Source organism: Corapipo altera, unplaced genomic scaffold, assembly GCF_003945725.1.
Source record: "Corapipo altera isolate COAL_440 unplaced genomic scaffold, ASM394572v1 271, whole genome shotgun sequence".
Taxonomy (NCBI): domain Eukaryota; kingdom Metazoa; phylum Chordata; class Aves; order Passeriformes; family Pipridae; genus Corapipo; species Corapipo altera.
In genome coordinates, this window is record NW_020884935.1 from 1,413,711 (window position 1) to 1,432,162 (window position 18,452).

General features: G+C 48.3%; 1 protein-coding gene across 1 annotated transcript in view; it reads left to right on the forward strand.

Annotated features, from left to right (window-relative positions):
* The first annotated feature begins 51 nt into the window (after nt 1–51).
* Nucleotides 52–18,452, forward strand: part of NXN (nucleoredoxin) — a 48,863-nt gene continuing 30,462 nt past the window's right edge. Inside the window, exon 1 of the mRNA XM_027660374.1 lies at nt 52–369. Within this exon, the coding sequence (XP_027516175.1) occupies nt 52–369 (318 nt within the window). The remainder of the gene's footprint in view (nt 370–18,452) is intronic.

An 18,452-nucleotide genomic window follows, 5' to 3' on the forward strand; every position in this document is an offset into this window, starting at 1 on the left:
CTCGTGCGGCGGGCGCGGAGCGCGGCGGGAGCGGTGCGGGAGCGGAGCGGGATGGCGGGCGCGCTCACCGACCTGCTGGGAGAGGTGCTGGTGGCCGCGGACGGCGAGGAGGTGGCCGTGTCGGCGCTGGCCGCCCGCGGGGTCTCCCTGGTGGGGCTCTACTTCGGCTGCAGCCTCGGCGGCCCCTGCGCGCAGCTCGGCGCCAGCCTGGCCGCCTTCTACGGGCGCTTCAGGGGGGAGGCGGCGGCGGCCGGCGGGCAGCGCCTGGAGATCGTGTTCGTGTCGGCCGAGCAGGAGCAGCAGCAGTGGCAGGAGGCGGTGCGGGCCATGCCCTGGCTGGCGCTGCCCTTCGCCGACAAGCACCGCAAGGTGAGACCCGCGGCCGGGTGGGGGGCGCGCCCGGGGCTTTGTCTGGGGGCGGGGGGCGCCTTCCAGAAAGTTCCCCCGGGAGCAGGGAAGGGGGTGTCGGCTGCTGTCCCGCGGGGCGACAGCGCCTCGCCGGGATCCTGCGGGGCCTGGGAGCCGCAGCGCTGGGGGAGCCCCGCAGGCTCCGTCCCGCACGGGTGAGGGGCAGGAAGCCCTGGGCTGCGGGTCGGGGGTTGTCGGGGGTGGTGGCACCGCTGGCCTCGAGGGGTCCCGCAGGGGAGCGCGGCTGCGGGCGAGGCGTGAGCGGAGCAGCTCCTGCGAGCCCGGGCGCGGGGCACGGCACCGCTCGGGTGGGAACCAGAGCTTGGTGTGGGCTGGGGACGCGGTGCCCGTGGGCTCCCGAGTGGGTCCGGGCACGGAAAGGGGCTGTGGCCTCCACCAGCCGTGGGAGGACACGCGGTGGTTGGGGAGCGAGTGAGCCCGGCTCGGCCGGGAGCTGCTGGCGAAGCTGCCCGGCCAGTTTGTGGGATGGGGTTCGTTGCTCTCGTTTCGCACTCGGTGTGTTCAAATACTCTGCAAGATACAGCCTCTCATCCGGAGAGTTTAATCAGAGAGACACATAATGGACAAAAAGCGCTGTTAAGACCCCAGGCAGGGCGGGGTGTGAGGGAAGGGGAGGCACAGGCTGAGCCTCCGGTTCCCAACGAGCTCGCGACGTTTGTAGTTTAAAAAAAAAAAAAAAATCCTCTTTACAAATCTAATCTCTGGAAGCAATTGGTCAAGAATTAAAAAGATGGTGCCCCACAGTGCCATTTCTAAACATCTTTCCAGCGAGGGATTGTGGCTGCTGGTGTAGAAGCAGCGGGCAGGCTTTGGTTTGGCTTTGGTGAGGCTCGTTCTCCGCTTCAGTGGGGTTGAGGTAATGCCGGTACCTGCGGGGTCAGGGGCGGCTGAACCCCCTCAGGCATCCCCCGTGTTCGGATGTTGCGAGGCTGTGTTGGGATGAGAGGGATGACTTCTTCCTGAATGGGTCTCCCAACCCGACTCTGCCAGCACTTTGCTCTCTGCTTTAGGCAAAGGAGTCGTTTAAGGAAAAGTTGGCTGTCTCTGGCAGCGCTGAGTGATGTCCCTGCCGCTGAGAAGGGATGTAGCTTTGAAACTCAGAGTTGGCTTTTTTTGCCTCGTTTGCTGCAGTTTTTTGTCACTAAGCCCCTGGTTCGTTAAAAGCTCTCACGTGTTTCATGCCATGCACCTGGATGATGATGCTGCCCAAAGGCCCCAGTTTGCCCCTTTGAAGTCCAGACACTTCTAACTGGGAGCTTGCTCGGGTGGTTGGGATCTGAGATCAGTTTCACTAATCAGAGGAGCTGTAACAGAAGCTTCGTCCTTCAGAGAAATTACAGTTTAATTCAGGTTTCTTTAAAACCAAACCATCTTCCTACAGGGACATGAAAAGGCTGTGGTTCCAATTAGTAGCTTACCATTTCCCTACTGAACATTTTAGATTATTTAGATGGTGGGACTTCTGCTTGCCATATTTGCTTTAAAAATTCCACTGCAACGCAGTTAAATGGTTGGGAAATTGTAGAAGTGGAAGGTGGCATTAATTTTACATGCTGGCCAGTGCTTCCATCTATTAGATTGGAAGAAAACATGAAATAAAAAGATTATGGGGTCTTAAACCCTTATTCCAAGAAGCCCTGAGTTAAATTCAGGATTATTTTTGTGTGGAGTGTAAAGTAATTGAAGCTCGTGCTGTATATTTTCAAAACTAAGCAGATGTGATGTGGCTTTGGAGGAAGCTTAATCTATGGATAACAGAGAACCTATTTGTAAGTTGTAAGGGCAATTATGTCAGGATATCAGATTTCTAAACAGGAGATTTATAACCTGCAGCTCAGGCAGTTAGAAGTTTCCTTGTGTAATAGGCTGATTTTTAAAATAGTCGGGTTAATGACCTGACTCTCCAGAAAAGCACAAACTTTCTATTTTTCAAAAACATGCCAGGGAGAGCTGGGGATGTCGAGCATATGTTCAGTAACTCACGGGCTTAATTTGTTTAAAAACAAAAGCATTAGAGGAATGTAGGCAGTGCTTTTGAGTTATGGTTCCTTTGCACCAAGGGATACTCCTAAACCCCAGTGAATTATATAGATTTATGGGAAGAAGGGGATATTATAGATGCAGAGTAGAGAGAGCGAAAGGGTTGGAAACATTGAGAGCTGTGTCCCTGAGCTCTCAGCTCCCTGAGCTCGTGGAAGGAGGCTTGAAGGTTGCAGGGCTTGGCTGGGAGAAGCTCTGCCCAGCAGGGTCTTATGTGGGTGATGCCAGGACTCAAAGAGTTCCAGAAGTCCCTTCCAGACAACGCTTCCCATTGTGGGTTGGTTACTTTATCTACTGAGGTCATGAAAGCTTTGGGGAGAGAGGATGGCTTCCTGTCCTGTATTGGCTGTAGCATCACTTTTGTTGCTCAGAATTATTGAAAAATATGTCTGCTTGTCATTGTGCACGTTCTCTCTCTGGTGTACTCTGCATTTTTCTACATTTCTCCTTCTTCCAAACCCCGGGCATCAAGTGTTGATAGATCCTAACAACCAGGCTCCTTTCTGGGTTTGCAGTAAAATTCCCACAGTCCTAAAAGTAAATTAGCATCTTACTCTCATGGTTATTGGGGAAAGTAGTATGAATTGTCAAAGCAAACAGCCACTCTTCGTCAAATGCCTCAGTAACTCAATAATGCCGGGGTGCAGTTACCAGGGACAACCAGTTCAATTTGAGTAACTTTAGCATACAGCAATTTCTGTCTCCAAACCAGTAATAAAAGAAAGCAGTACAAGTCAGCAAACATCTGGACGTGGGGAAAGCCTTTGATTAATGAGGAGGATGGCATTATGCCTCCGTCTGAGCCACAGCCAGACCTATTATTGGGTGTTTTTCTTTCAAGGACAAAACCGTAACGTGCCAAATGAGATTGGAGGCCTTTAGCTCGTGATACACGTCCCTCAATTAAGCTGTTCAGCCCCGGATTTGGGCAGCTCGACGTAGCTGCTGGTAATTGATTTGTCCTCCGATAGCGCCTGGCATTGCTGAGCAGAACGTGGGGGAGAGATGCTGCTCCACGTCTCTGTTCGTTTGGGGTTTTGGTTTAACATCACCCCGTTGTTATCTGCTTGCATGAACATCTGCTCAAGTTCTGGAGGGTTGATTTAATAACAGCTTTAATTCCTGATTGCTACTGGGAGCCTCAGTAATGTAAACAGCCCCCATCTGTCTACATGCCCTGATGTCCCCCAGCGCCCACAACGAGGTATCTCCCTTCCTGCTGTCGGAAGGATCCCAGACTTCTCCTGGTGAGCTCCAGACCATCCCTGCTGCGGAGTCCACCTACACTCGGTGTGAATTTGGGTGCTCTTCAAGGGCTTATGGCACTCAGGCTGTTGGAGGAGGGCAGAGCGTGCTGTCCTGCTGTGATCTGTGGGACGTTTTGGTCATCTTTGCTAAAAAAGAAAATAAATTGGCCACATTCATTGTTGAGTAGATCCTCTCATGCTTCTCCTTGTAGGGAGAGTTGGTGCTGGAGGAGAGAAAGCTGTAAGCTGGTCTGCACTGGGAGAGCAGCAGTTTGTCTTTTGCTGTTCTTTATTTGCCTTTGCTTTTACTTGGCCCAGTTGTCTTCCTCATTCTTTTTAATCCTGACGCTTTCTTTTTCTACTGACGCTTGCTTGGTGCATCCACACAGTGCCAGAGTGGTGTAGGGTTTGTGCTTTGCCTCCTGTTTTGTGTTTGCTCTCTGCTGTATTTAAGCATCTGCTTGAGTGTTGACCAGATTCTTCTTGGGAAGGCAAACCCAGCCTTGGGAAGGCTGAGATACTTCTGTTCCGGATTTAAATAAATGCAAAACATGTTGGCTATTTTTCTGTGATTATTCAGTCAAGTATCTGAAAACAATGTGAGGATCTCTCTTTGCTCGAGCTGGTAAATAACCCTTCAGTTGGGACAGAATGATTTTCCTTTATATTGAAAGTTGGGTTTGTATTTTCTCCCATATTCACTAGTAATGTGTCTTTTGCTGAATGGTGTGACAGAGGCATGTGATGTTTCCCCGTGTGTGAAGATGTTTGTTCTGTCTTGCCCAAAGGAGGGGAAAGGATCAAGTTGGTGGTTTTGGATTTTGTAGTTTTAGTGTTGATGGGTAAAAAGAGACAAAACTCTTGCTTGTTTGCAAATATATCTTTGAAGCCTTTTACAACAAATACCTGCTCTTTTTTTTTTTTTTAATTAATTATGTTCTTTTTTCTCCCCCACATTCTCAAGAAAAAGGTGTTCTCTTTCTCTCTGCTTAAAAAGATCATGTGCTGGAACCTCTCCTAAAAAGACACCAAGTACTAATTTTGTGGGTAGAGTTTGTGCAAGAAATAGTGGGGAGGAGATAGAAATGTCATTAAATTAGACTGTACACAATTTTTTTTTGTGGAGGAAAAATCCTAAACCCCTTGATTAGAGTTTAAGGTACACCCTGATACTCAGGGACTCAGAACTTTTCTGTTTGAAATCTCCGTCTGCTGAGATCTGGGAGGCGAGTGGTCAGCACAGATGTGGGATTTGTCTAACAGGAGATTTCGTAAATCACTTGAAGCAGCTTTTGAATTTCATCATATAAAAATATCTAGGTAATCACTTTCAGCTGTATCCCTGACTTTGTGTTTCTGGGGTGGGAATGTATATGAAATCTTTGGCTCGCGGAGCTGTAGATTTGAAAAATATGGTCTTCTCATGACATAAGGCTATTGAGTATGAAGCAAGGCATTAGCAGCACCAACTGATTCTTTGTTTGCTTTGAAACTCGCTGGTTCTGAAACGTAAGAATGGGAGATGTATGAAAGGAGCAGAGGGAAGCCTGTGTGCTGTTTTTCATTGTGGCATCTTAATCCAGATGTTGAAATGAAAATGTTCGTTCAAAAATGCACGGTTGACAATTTCATTTGTTACTCTCAGGTTGCAGAACTAAGCGAAGGAACTTTGCTTTGTAAAGTAATCAGTGCATAGCTCTTCTCCAAAAATGCATTCTTTAGAGGCTGAACATGTAGCAGCTTTACAAAAGAAAGTGCAGAACAATGGAGCGTTTTTCTGTGTTGATTTTGAAGAAGTGCAACAGTGAACTTCAGTTATGACTGAGGAATAAACTATTCAGTATTTCCACATCGTGCAGATGACACAGAAGCCAAAACATTTTGAATTCTTGTTGTTGTTGATGCCGCTTTTCCACGTTATTTCTGTGTATGTTTTACACAGCTTTGCAGTGATCCTCCATGCAATTAACAATCCTCTCTTGTGCCAGGACCTAATCCTTCAGTGAAATCCCCGTGTCAGTAGACAGCAAGTCTGGGGACTATCCTGGTTCTGCAAGTGTTGCAAAAACATCACTGTTGTCCTTGGAGGTTGGATTTCCCTGTATGTCCAAACTGTGGCCTGCCCAAGTGCTTTCCATGGGGCAGATTCAGTATTTTAAAAGTCTTGCTGACATGACGTGGTGTTTATTGCATCCTTCGGTGGGTAATTGCCCACGTTTGAGGGCCTGCTTGGACATCTTTCCATTGTCCAATTCTCCCAGCTCCAGGGTGGGGAGAAGCAGTGGGAGCTCTCGCTGATCACACACGGTTGAGTGTTGGACTGGGCTCTACACATCCCATTCCAAAAACTGACATCAGGTTTGCGTTGCCTTTGCCTGGTGGCTTCTTCAAGTGGTTTTAGTTTGAAATGCAGTTGCTGTCTCCTTGTTTAGTACTCCAGACAATCCTTTTGTACCATTGCCTGTAGGTATTTCTCAGTGCTGAGAGAGCTTGTGTGAAATCCGTGGTGAGTTCATTGCTCGCAGATTCGGGGTTTGGGCAAGTCCAGGATGGTTTGGAACGTTTTGATCCTTTCTCATGGACAAACTTTTAATGTTTCAAAGCGGTGCTTGGTGGGATTAGCTCGTGTGGCCGGGGTAAGGTTTCACTTCTCCTGAATTGCATCTGGGTAGAGCTCTCTGTTTTGCATTCCTGTTTTTTTCAGCCATGCTCCCAGCATGGAAGTTGGGGTATGGTTTTAATCTAAGCCAAGTCAGGAAATATTGCACTTTTTGGTGACCAGACCAGGGGGATTCTTGCCCCAACCTTCCTTCCCAGCAATCCAGATTCAACATAGTGATTGTCTCCTCCTTATTGCTAGAGTTTGATGTGAAATGTAGGGAAGTAGGGAAACTTAAGAGGGCACAGGAGGCTGTGATACAGCAGGCTGAACTCTAAATTCAAGAAAACAAGTTTGAGCAGCATTTGCCTGAGCATTTGCTTGATGAGAAGCTCGTTGGTGTGTGTGTGGATTGCTTCCTCCTCTTTCCCTTCCGCATTTTTTATCAGGGAAACAAGTTCCAAGCAAAATATTCCAAAGTGATATTTAATTACTCTTTAAAATGCAACTATTTGTCTTATCAGCCATGTGGATTTCTATATGCTGCTTTGATTTGACAGTTAGTAGTTTGTAATTTTTAAAAAGCTTACACGCTCCAGGAATCTGTGATTTTTGTGCTTTTGAAAGTCGAGATGTTGAATTAACTGCAGCTTTGAACTATTCACGGGTAATTTCAGGCCCCCCGCTTTCAGCAAATAACAAGCTGACTCCTGAGCTTTCAGGCTGGGTTGAATACTGAATAATCAGGACTTTATAGCTGCGTGCGTTCTCTAAACTGGTTCCATGGCACATCACAGCGTAATGCTCGATAGGTTTGAAATGTTTTTCTCGACAGATCACTTTGTGCTCGTGCCATCTCCAGATAATAACGATTAGGGAAGGAGGGAGCACTGTCAGCCTGGGGAGGGTGCTCGGAGTCCTTACAGCTTGGGCTTTGGGCACATTAATTCCCCTCTGTTCTTGGGGTAGGAGCCCTGATGGGGGATCTAGGAGTGTTTTGGGGAGAGGGCTTTCCCTGGCACTGCCTTGCAGAGCAGCTTCCTTTGTACTGGCTGGAACCGCTGCTTCTCTGCTGATGCTCTGCAGGGAAAAAACACAATTAGAGTTAAATCTCTACGTTGTAAATTAAAGACGGGGTCAGTGGAGAAACTTGGAGTGGGATGAGTTGACAAGTAAGCAAATAGACATGTTAAATTCTCTCATGGGAAAGTGAATTATACGAGTGTTTCAGATTACAACATGAGCGCCTTGTCTGATAGCTGATCGCATTTTCATCATCCCGGTTTTCCAAAGAAAATGTAGTGTCTTATTGATTTGGCATGGAGCACACACAATTAATGGAAGGGTGGAACTAAAAAGATGCAGGAATTTCTGCATGCTCTCACGTCTGTCTTTCAGCACCGTGAACAATTGCAACCAACAATTAATATGTAAAGAATTTGTGGTCTTTATTTAGTGTGAGTGCTCGGTTGCATCAGGGCGTTAGCCGAGTGTTTGCAATCTGATTAAGCCCCTGTTTGGAGCTCAGCAAGCCCCTCTGGCCTCAAAACAGAGCAGTGGGATCCCCTGACAAGGCATGGGGTAGTGGGGGTGTGCAGGGTCCCTGCCTGCGTGGGGAGGTGGGCAGAACCCAAACACCACTGGTTAATAAAGGATGCTCTCCAAGTGATAGGTGCCATCAGAATTGTGGCAAAATCCAACCTGACTTTAAAATATTTTAATGGAGGAAAGATGCAAAGGTCCCATTTAAAATTAATTTTCCAAGAGTTACCAGATTTTTATTCCATGTCTGAGGCATGAAAAATAGTTGGTGGCATCCTCAGCTGCGAGCGGGGGCTTGGCGGGGTTGGACCCCAGGGAGTGGGTGGCAGCTGGCACAAGGAGTCAGATCCCACCGGGAGGTATCTCGGAGAGTCTTGGCTTTGACAGCTGAGAAGGGAACATTGTTTTATGTTTCAGGGCAAGGATTTAAAAATCTGGGTGAGAATTAAGTAATGTTTGCAGAAGAGAGTAGAAGGCAACTGAAACAAATTGCAACTGCGTGAGAGAGCAGGAGAGAGAAATTTTAGTTCTCCCTTGTTCCCAAGAGATTCCCACTGGAGAGATGAGGTCATAGCCATTACTTCATTAGTGTTAACTCAGGATGCTGACAAATGAGCCCACTTGATTTGTGCCAGGCCAATTGAAGAGAATACTTCAGTGTCTGTCTCCCAGTGCCTCGGCAGTCGCTGCCCTTTCTGTGACGTTGGCAGAAGCCTGTGCTGATTCCCCAACCAAGCCGATCCAGCTCAGCATTTGCTTTTGAACTGCCACTGCTTCATCCCTCATGCCAGTTCCGAGTTGGCTTTGATAAATCCTGCTGTGCAGGAGGCAGCAGCCGAGGGATGGGCGAGCAGCAGCCTTGCACTTGCCAGAACCTCTCCATCAACGCCCCAGCCCGTGCCCGGCATGGGGAGCGTTAATGGTACCCAGCGGTCCGAATCCTGCTTCCAGAGAAAACAGGAGGGTGTAGGATCTCACCCTCAGGTCTCACAGCATTGCTGTGGGAGTCCCTTTTGGAAAAAGCGTGAAATTTATTGTAAAATAAATCCTCGTGCTGAGGATCTTATGGCGGATCTGAGCCGCTAAATCCTCTAAACCTGAGCCTGCAACTTCATTGACAGGGCCTCTCACTTCACTCAGCTCCAAGCTTATGGTTTCACTGCTCCAATATTTTTCCATACATGGAAGCATTCCTGCCCCAGCCTGGGCTAATCCTGACATGCCACTGCATCTGGATGTTAGCTCATTTCTCGCAGCTGACACTGTGCAAAGGCAGATGTCTGAACTTACTTTTGTTTAAAATAGATGTGATTCAGCCAGCAAAAGTCTCACCTCATAGGTAAGCAGGGGGATTAAAAAAAAAGGAAAGAAAGAGAAGAAGAAAAAAAAAGGTGGTTTTCCATTTTATGAAGCTCCCAGAGCTGTTAGGTGGATGAATTGGCCCCCAGTAATTCCATGCTTTGGAAATGTGTAGTATTTAAATTGCAGAGAGGTAACAAACCACGGGGGGTGTGTCTCCGGCACAAGCTGAACCCATCTCCTCGCTGTGGCTCAGCGGGTGGAGAGGAGCCCCTACCCATCCCATTGGAGTGTGCTCCTGGTCTCTCTGCTCTGCTCTGATGGCTCTTCAAAGGCCCTGGGCTGTCTGATGCGTGTTCAGTAGCTCAGAGGAGCTGGGACTGCTGTGCTCCTGCAGCTGAGCCGGACGCCTCGGCCATGCCAGAGAAAGAGGTGCTTGTGCTGGTGAGCTGCTGCCTGAGCCGGGGGCCTGTTCATAATCCCTTCCTCACCGGGGCGGGCTGTAAGTTTTAATTAAATGTCTGTGAGGTGCTCTGCCATCCTCTACTGAAAGGCCCTGCGTGAGGGCAGTGCCTTTGAATAAAAGCTAGAGACCTTTCCCACCCGCCGGGAGAGAGCTGGAGCTGCAGCAGTGAGACCCAAGCTGTTGAATCTGAACAGATGTCGGTTCTCCCCACTTCCATAGTTCAAAAGGATTATTCTGCCTCTCCCCAAAAAAAGGAGAAACACAGTGATCTTACTAGTGTTGTCAGGGATCTCAGGTCCATCTCCTTCTGCTCAGTGCTAGTTAAAAGGTTGCATGCTGGGCAGGAGGGGTGAGTGGAGAGTTTTGGTTGTGGCCTGTGCTGTTGTGGTTGCAGTTCAGTATCCACTTGCCTGGGGTTTGCTGGGGGTCCTGGTTGTGAAATGGGTCCTGGTTTGTCCGCTCTTTGCTTGGCTGCTGCTGTTGTGTGCAGGAATAAGACAAGTTGAACTGAGCCAGGGTAAAATAGGTTTCAAATGAGCCAAGCTGTGTGATGGCGTGGGAAGGAGATGACAATTTCCAGATCTGCTGTCAGATCTGTGAAGCAGATGAAACCTCCTTTGTGGAACTGTTTCAGCCCCTGAGAACCAAGTGAGTCCAAGAGTCACTGAGGTCAGTGGTGCCCCCAGTCCCACCGAGGGACCCCCATCCTTCTTGTTTGCCCCTCCAAGCACAACTCAGGGTCTGAGCAGCGGCAGTGCTCTGGTCTTTGTGCACAGTCTTGGGTCTGGTGGGATTTCAGTGTCAGACAGGTCACCAGGGCATTAGAAATATTCTTCCCCTTCATGTTTTTTTGACTACTGTTCTGTCGCTCTCAGAGCAAATCAAAGGGCACCAGGCTACAAATCCTGCTGTGCAAGTACTGCCTGGGTGTTTGGCTTGCAGGATTGCTCCTCTTTTATCAGCTGATATCTGTGGCTTTAAGAGGGCAGGGAGCAATGCTTATTTGCTTCTCAGAGGCTGATGACTCTACAAACTGATTTTTTAGGATGCTCCCTTTTTAATTGAGGTTTGTGGCTACAGGACAGAGGTCCCTGTGCTGTGACATCACAAACTGCTTTTAATGAGCTCTTCCCTGTAATCTCTTGTGCTCGGAGACTTGCAAATAGCTGCATTCATTAGGGAGAGAGGTCTGGGAACTGGATGAGTGACCAGAACTGGGCTTTGCTGCCGCCACTGCGTGATTTCCAGGTCCCAGCACCCCAGTCTCCCCAGAAAAGCCCCATCTCACCAGCCCCACACATGAACACGACCCCCAGGCCATGTTCTGCTTCCCTGCCCACCACTGATCAGCCTCGGCTGTTGCCCCCCTGCTGCTGCTGCCGTCGTGCCTTGTGCTTCCAAAATCGGTTCGTTCCAGGGTTAGAAAAGACCCGTTTTTGTGTCCTAAAGCGCTGGATTTCACAGATATAGAAGGGGAAATGCCTGCAGCTTGATCTGCTAATCCAAAAGCATGGGAAGTTGTTCCTAGGAAGATTTGCTGCCCGGATTTCTCAATGCAAGTTTGCACAAATAGGGTTTGTTCCTACAAGGAGTCGGAGCAGCTGGATGCCTCCCACCAAGATTGCTGATATTTAGGTCTTTGATTTTGGCGGAGACACGCAGCAATAAATTAAATGAGAAGGGGAGTTTCAGAGAGTAGTACAGATGGTGGGAAACTGAGGGTAGGCACTGCTTAAGTGCTAACGTATGGCATAGCTTTGACTCCTTTCTTTCTTAAAAGAATGGAAAATGCTCTGGGCTGCTGCACCAGTGATTTTGCCTCCCTCTTGTCTTCAGAGACCTGTAGACCACCTCTGTTGCAGTGCTTTCTTGAAGGTCAAGAAAGGATTGTCCTGTGTGTGCTCCTGCCTGTGGCACAGTGATGCCCTCCCTGCCTTTCTGTCCCTGTGCCAGCCTGATCCTGTCTTGGTGCACACTTGGGTGCTCTGTCTTTGTTTTTCTGCTTTTCTCTCTGGGAAAGGTGACTGTTAAGAGAGATTTCTTGCATCCTTGTAAGTCTTTTGCTTTTCCCCTCATTAGATCTGACCTGGTTTAGGTTTTGTGCAGCTGTGGGGATTGAAGTGGAACCATTTTGTTTCCTTATCCACCTCCGTCCACATTAATTTGCTGTGTCTCCCAACTGATGGTTTAATTATTGTGCATGACAGGAGCATCCAGGGCCTTGATTGGCAAAAGGTGTCTATCTCTAAGGTGGTGCACAGAGTAGATGTTTGCCACCCTGGTTGCTCCCAGGACAGGTTTTTGCCTAGAAAGGCAGTTTCCAAACCAGTTAATTGCCACGTTGTGAAGTAGAAGGGTAGGTGGCTGTCCCTGCCTTTCCCTGCAGGCATGTCCCTGCAGGCTGTGTGGGACCAGTGGCTCTTGAGGTGGAAAGATGGGGATGTGGTAGGTTGGGAAGAGCCTCCTAGGCTGGGAAGACCTGTCTTGCAGTGGGATGGTGAGTGTGGGAGAAGCAGGAGGATGGATGGATGGATTGAAAGAGCCTTGAGGACCAGGCTGGAGCAGGGAGTGATGCCTCACCTGGAAAGTCACTTTGCTCCAGACAGCCCAGATTTGAATTGCAGGAAGGCTCCAGATTTTACTTAATTTTAAAAACTAAACACACTCTGAGCCCTGCACGTTTTATGTTGTTTTTTGGCTGGGACTGACTGAGCAGTGGCCTTGCACTGAGCCACATCCAGTGTCCCGGTTTTGGTGTTTGTCTCCGTGGGGATTTGCTGCAGGCTTCACAGCTGAAAAAGTGGAGTCATCTGCATAAACCCCACTAAGTCTCTAGGTTAAGAGGCCACCAAATACCACCTCTGTCTGTGGCCACGACTCTAATTATTAAAATAATAACCCCAGGCAGAGCTCACGGCCCTGCCAGCAGCTCAGAGTCTGTTGTGCCTCCTGCTTTCTGGACTCGCAGGTTTGGGATCTGGAAGGGGAAATGCAGAGTTCCTGGCCCCCCTTTCTGTCTTCATGATGTTGCCTTCTCGGGGCTTGAGACTGGAGATGGGATTTATACCTGGCACGTGGCTGGGGGAGAATAAGTTCTATAAAAGTACCATCTCTGGCCCAGTGCATCTTCATCTGTTTCCTCCCCTCGGCTCCCAAGAGCCAGAGCAGGGATTATCCAGAACAAATCCTGTTACCCAGCTGCCTCCTCAGTGAAGGAGTCGCTGGACAGGAGCACCCCAAGGAACATAAATCTGTTAGCAGATGACATCACAGGTGAAGATTTTTAGGGTTCCTTTGCCGGAAAGGGGCAGTGTTGACTGCCAGGCTTAGTAGTGAAGAATTTGAAGTTGTGATTCATCCCTCAATCTATACCTTAAGTATGCAGTGGTGAAGCTAGGAAAATCTGTGTATGTATAAAGTGTTTCCTCTTAGGGAGCTGAGAAACCCTTAGGTGCAGCAATTACTATTTTGCTTAATTGGGATTGAAATACCAAATGCTCAGAACATGCCAGCTCGCGTCTGTTGTGGGGAGCACTCAATTGCTCAAGAGAAAGGTCTTTTCATCCTGCCACACTGAAGAGAAAATCTATTGAGTAGAAAAATTCCTGACATTTTTTGGTCATCTGCTCAAAGGTCTGTCTGGGCCCGTGGAGGTGGTACTTGGTGGGGAAAAGTCATTTGTGAGAGGCGGCTCCCAGGAAGGAAAGTGGTGCTTTGCAGATTCTCAGACTTGTGGTATTTAGTTTGGTATTTTACTTTTTAATTGCCCCAGCAATTAAGCACAGTTACAGATTGTGTTTTGCCTTTGCTGATCTGTGTGAGCTGCTCACACGGCATTTGCTGGCCCTGAGGATAAACCAGCCTTGTGCAAAAGCCACGCTGGCCCTGAGGAGGCATTGGTGTGTGGGTGGATGTTTGCTCCAACCCTCTGCTGACATACAGTTGAGGGGCAAACTGTGCCAGCGTTTTCCTCCACTTGTTAAATAATTATAATCGACCTTGCAGTAGCTGAAGACCTGACAGAGCTCACCAGTGATGTGTGGGGTGTTGGTGCTGTGGGCTCATGGCCAGAACGTGAACTTTGTAAAAAAAATTAAATTTCTTCTGTAGCTGAACAGATTGCACACTGTGATACAGAGGTAGAAGAGGAAAAACTCCTGCCTCACATGAGCTTGGGCAAACACTTTTCTTGCCACTTTGGTTTTTTTTCTCCACCATTACTCAAGCATTTGCTTTGTTCAGAGCTTCGAGCTATGTGAACTGGTGTGTAATTCCCCTGGAGGGTACATCGCACTGACACAGAGCTGCCAGACACCTTCTGATTTCAAAGTGCCACTTTACTCACACATTTTCAGTGTTTCTTGTTTCTGCTGGTGAAAGCAGCTCCCGACAGAGAAATGGATATTGGTGTGAGCAGCCCCTGCTGCTGTGCGGAGCCTGCTCGGCTCATCGGCTGAATGAACAGTCTCATTCCAGCTTCCCTGATAAGCACTGCTGAAGAACCCTGCAGGGTTCTTCCCCCCTTGCTTAGCTAAGTGTTACTAAAGAAAATAAGTTTAATCAAGTCCAGACCTTTTTGCAGGAGTTGTCATGCTTTTCTCCCTCTTGTGCTCTCCTTCCCCTGGCCGGCTCGGCCAGAGCTTGCCTGTTGTCTTGGAAGAGCCTTGTTTGCTTGGTGGGGTTCAAAGATCCCACAGTGACCATCCAAAGAAAAGAGCAAAATCCCAGTGGTCTGCCTGCTGTCCCTCTGCTCTCCTGCCCACTGTAGCCCATCCAAGCCCATTTTCTGCTCAGTTATGAGCTCTTCTTCATTCTGTTTACACTCCACTCACCAAAAGAGGTTGGAATCAGATGATTTTTCTGCAGAGGATGTGATTTCATCGGAGAGAAGCGGCAGTTTGTAAAACAATCCATGGGATTAGTGGCACCTCAGCTCCTATGCGATATTCCCACCCCCTTCTTGAGTTTTATTTCATTGAAGGCTGAAATTTCCATTTCTGTTGATGCCCTGCCAGGCACTCCAGCAGGGTTACTTTCCCTTGGATGTAGTTCAAGAAACCATCATTCCTTTTCTCTTATCGTTTCTCATCAAAGGGAGAGGAGTGCCTTCCCTTCACTGCCCTGTTGCCTCCAGCACTGGCAAGAGTAGACAGCCATGGATGTCCTTCAGATATAAATGTGAATTGGAAATTATTTTGGTGGCACGGAAGCTGAAGCATCCTCAAGAAAATATACTTAAATGTTTAAAAAAACCCAAACCAAAGTCTGTTCAGGATACTGGCAGAGGTCTTGGTTAAAGCCTGTGCATGTCAGTGGGGTATGTTGAATCTTGTTGATGTATTGTTTAAGTAGATGGTGCTGGGTGAACTGGTGTGTCTCTGCTTCCTGTATGTCCACCTGATTTACCTGACCTCTCCTTATCCCCTGCCTTGCCTTGTCACAATGAAACTACAACAGGTTTTCAAGTTGGTGGGGGAAAACCCCTTTTCCTAGAGAGAATATAGAGGTTCACTGGATTTTCAGAGAAAATGTATGAGCTTCACTGCCAGGAGAACTGGCCGAGCAACTCAGTGGTGGATTTGAAATGTTAGCTTTGTGGCTTTTGTCTACCAGAGCCTGAGCAGTATTTGATGTGTAGACATGTTTTCAGACATTTCGCATAGAGAAGGTGTTGGCAGGTCTGTTGTTAACACCCTTGCCTTTAGGCCAAACTATTGAAAATTCGAGTTCAGCTTGAATCTCATTTCAATGGCTTGGAAGGCTGCAATCTGATGGGCTGAAAAATGTCGTCCAACTCCAGCCCTTATTAGGAGCTTAATCTGAAGCGCAGCCAAAGCCCAATAAGGGAGAGGGCAAAAAAAAGAAAAAAAGGCAGTAAAATGGAACAAGAAATGTGCATCCAATTTACAGTATTCCTCTGCAACCTTAATTCATCCCCCTGTATACATTACGGTGCCGTTTCTAATTACGGGATCACATATGGTTTTTTCCATGGCACCCCTGCCCTCGCTGCTCACCCAGAGCAGCCAAGGTGGCTCAGTGAAGGATGGGACTCCACGTGTAGGACCTCAGCCCTGCACGGCGCAGGACTTGGAGGCAAGGGAGTGAGGCAAGTCGTGGAAAATTAGCAAGGGGAAAGTGCTGGTTAAGGAGACGGGAATTCCAGCTCTGCCTCTGCCGCGGGGCTCGTGTATGGAGCTGGGTAAATTGCTTTTCGTGCACAGCGAGGGACTTGATTTCCTGGGTCCCCAGGGTGAGGGTTGAGTTGCAAAAGTGCCGAGTGCTCCTGCTGCAGATGATCTCATGGGAAGTTGTACGTCAAACATTTAAAATGCCGCTCGGTGCTATTTATTTTTTTAAAAGGGAGCTGTAGGCTGATTCTGGAACTGAATGCCCAGAGCTTCTCTGTAACTCTTTTCTTCAGCTATAAACCGGAGGTGTTGTGAACGTAGCTCTCTAGGATTTTATGAAAATAAATTCAGGCTCGTTGGAGAAGTGTCCCAGTCTGCAGTGGCAAGACGCCTTCATTTTTGCCTTGGAGCAGCACACGAAAAGTGTGAAGTGAAGAGAGCTGAGTGCTGTGCATGAACAACCAGACGAAACCCAAAACTGAATAATTCCTTGCTTGTTGAGCGTCTATTCTCGGTACGAACTGCGTCAGGACTGTGTGCACACGTGGTATGTGGCCATGCTGTAAAGACCCTCTACAAGTGGGCCAGATTAAAGCTACAGAGACAACATATTTCCAGCACATCCCAGATTTTCAGGGCTTGGCAACAGTACTGTTTTCTTAATGTAGCCCTTTGGATGCAGTATGGTATAAATTACAGCACTGGGTGAGCAAGGAGTCATGTGCAGAGGGTACAGGCATCACTGTGTAGCAAACACTAATAGGGAGAAGACTGAAGATCTTGGTCCTGAAGATGGTAATTCCTTTGCATTTCTGACCTGTAGCATAAAATGGAAAGTTTTTGGGATCGTCCAGGAAGTGTCTAGTTTAGGCTGCTGATGCCAGATGTCTGCTTTTGGCTTATCTGAACGTGGGTTGCATTTGATCTTTAGGTTGGACCAGTGTTGTGTGTTGGAGCCTCACTTGCATAAGTCCTGCGTCCATAGGAAGAAAGAGGTTTGAGGGAGTTATTTTTTTCTGTGGTTTTGTGGAACTCTATACCGTTGTCTGTCTCTAAGGAAGATGTGACGCACGATGGCTTTGCAGCTATGCAGCTGATGGAGAGGCACATAGCTGTGGATGCTGCCACAGGGATGCTCCAGCAAGAGGGTTGGACAGTCAAGGGGCAGGTAGAGTTCCTCTCCCTGCTTCAGTACCCTTTGGACTTTGTTCCAGCTTATCTCCTTCCTCTCAAAAACTCCTACGAGGTTCTCTGCAGGAGGAGCAAGAAGAGCCCCTTCAGCTGTGCCATTGGGCCCTCCAGGGCTGTGCAAGGGTTTGAACACAGCTCGCTTCAATCAGCAGATGTTGTCAGGCGTGCACAGGCAAAACCTTGCTCTAATTCAGTAATTATAAAAATTCCTGGCAGAAGCCGTGTATGAGTCAGCTACAGAAAAATTACTTAGGGAAAAAAAAAAAGAAGTTTATGGAATTAGGCTGACTTTAGCACACAAGAAGGGAAGTCGGGGCTTTCTGTAAATCCAGTTGCTGCTTTAAAACTGGGCAGCTTTAGCTCGCTGTGTCCTTTCCTGGAGAGAGATGAGATGGGGGAAGCAGAGCAGTGAAAGCCCAGGAGCTCATCTTACCCTGCCTGTGGCTCCCTGAGGCTGATGGAAGAGGATGGTTGGAGAGTTCCCTTTCCACTACCTCAGGAGGGCCAGTGTCCAGCCTGGGAGCTGGAGTGGCTTTGGCTTGGGAATGAGGGCAGGGCAACCCCTCCCCTGTCATCCCTGAGGATGGGGGGAGGCAGTTGCTGCCTGCTCAGCCTTTGCCTTTCCCCTCACTGCATACACCAGCTGGCACAGGGATCCGAGGAAGCCTCAGACAGGTCTTGACTTATCTGCAGAGGATGTTCCCAGCACTGTCTCCCAGGGAAGCTGCCTTTTTTTGCCTTCATAAACATTGGATTTAATTTTATTTTTGTTATAACCCACATAACTAATTTCCCTTGGAATCTTTTGCAGGCGTCTGCTCTCAGTGTGTTTTGGCCTCACTGCCCAGTGCTGGTTTTGAATCCCAGTCCCAGTGGTGGGAAGTTTTTAGAATGAATGCCAGTTGTATTTTTTTTTTCAATGGAATCACAGTGTCTGCCTGTGGGTTTTAAACAAATATTCTTGCTTTTATATTTTTGCCTGCAAGTAGCCAGTATCCAGAGGGTGTGTAGGCAACCACAGTGATTCGGCAAGGATGCAGCACTTCCCCTTTGTCAAAAATGACTGTATTCTTTTTGTACCCTAGAATGCACCTCCCTGACCCTGCTGCTGTGCCTTGTTCTACCCACTGCAGCAGGCAGGATCCGTGCCTTTGCGTGGGGCCGTCGTGCAGGCTCCCAAGGGTGGTGTGTGACAGCCCCAGCAATGAGTAATTTAAAATTACACCTGGGGAATGTGGAGTAGGAAACAATCCTGCCTGGTGCCTCTGGGAATGGATGTGTCTTCACAGGGTTGACTTTTCGGATGGGCAAAATGAATTTGCTTTGCACTTGTGCTGAATTTTTTGCCTCCACTGGTTCCTTTCTCGCTCTTGTACCTGGTTTTAAGATGTGGCTCCCAAAGAAGATGATAATTTTTCAGGATGAAGCAGCATCCTTTTGATCCTGACCTTCCCTGTATTTCCTTTTCAGGATGTCTTTTGTAGTGCACCCTCACTGAGCTTTCCTCT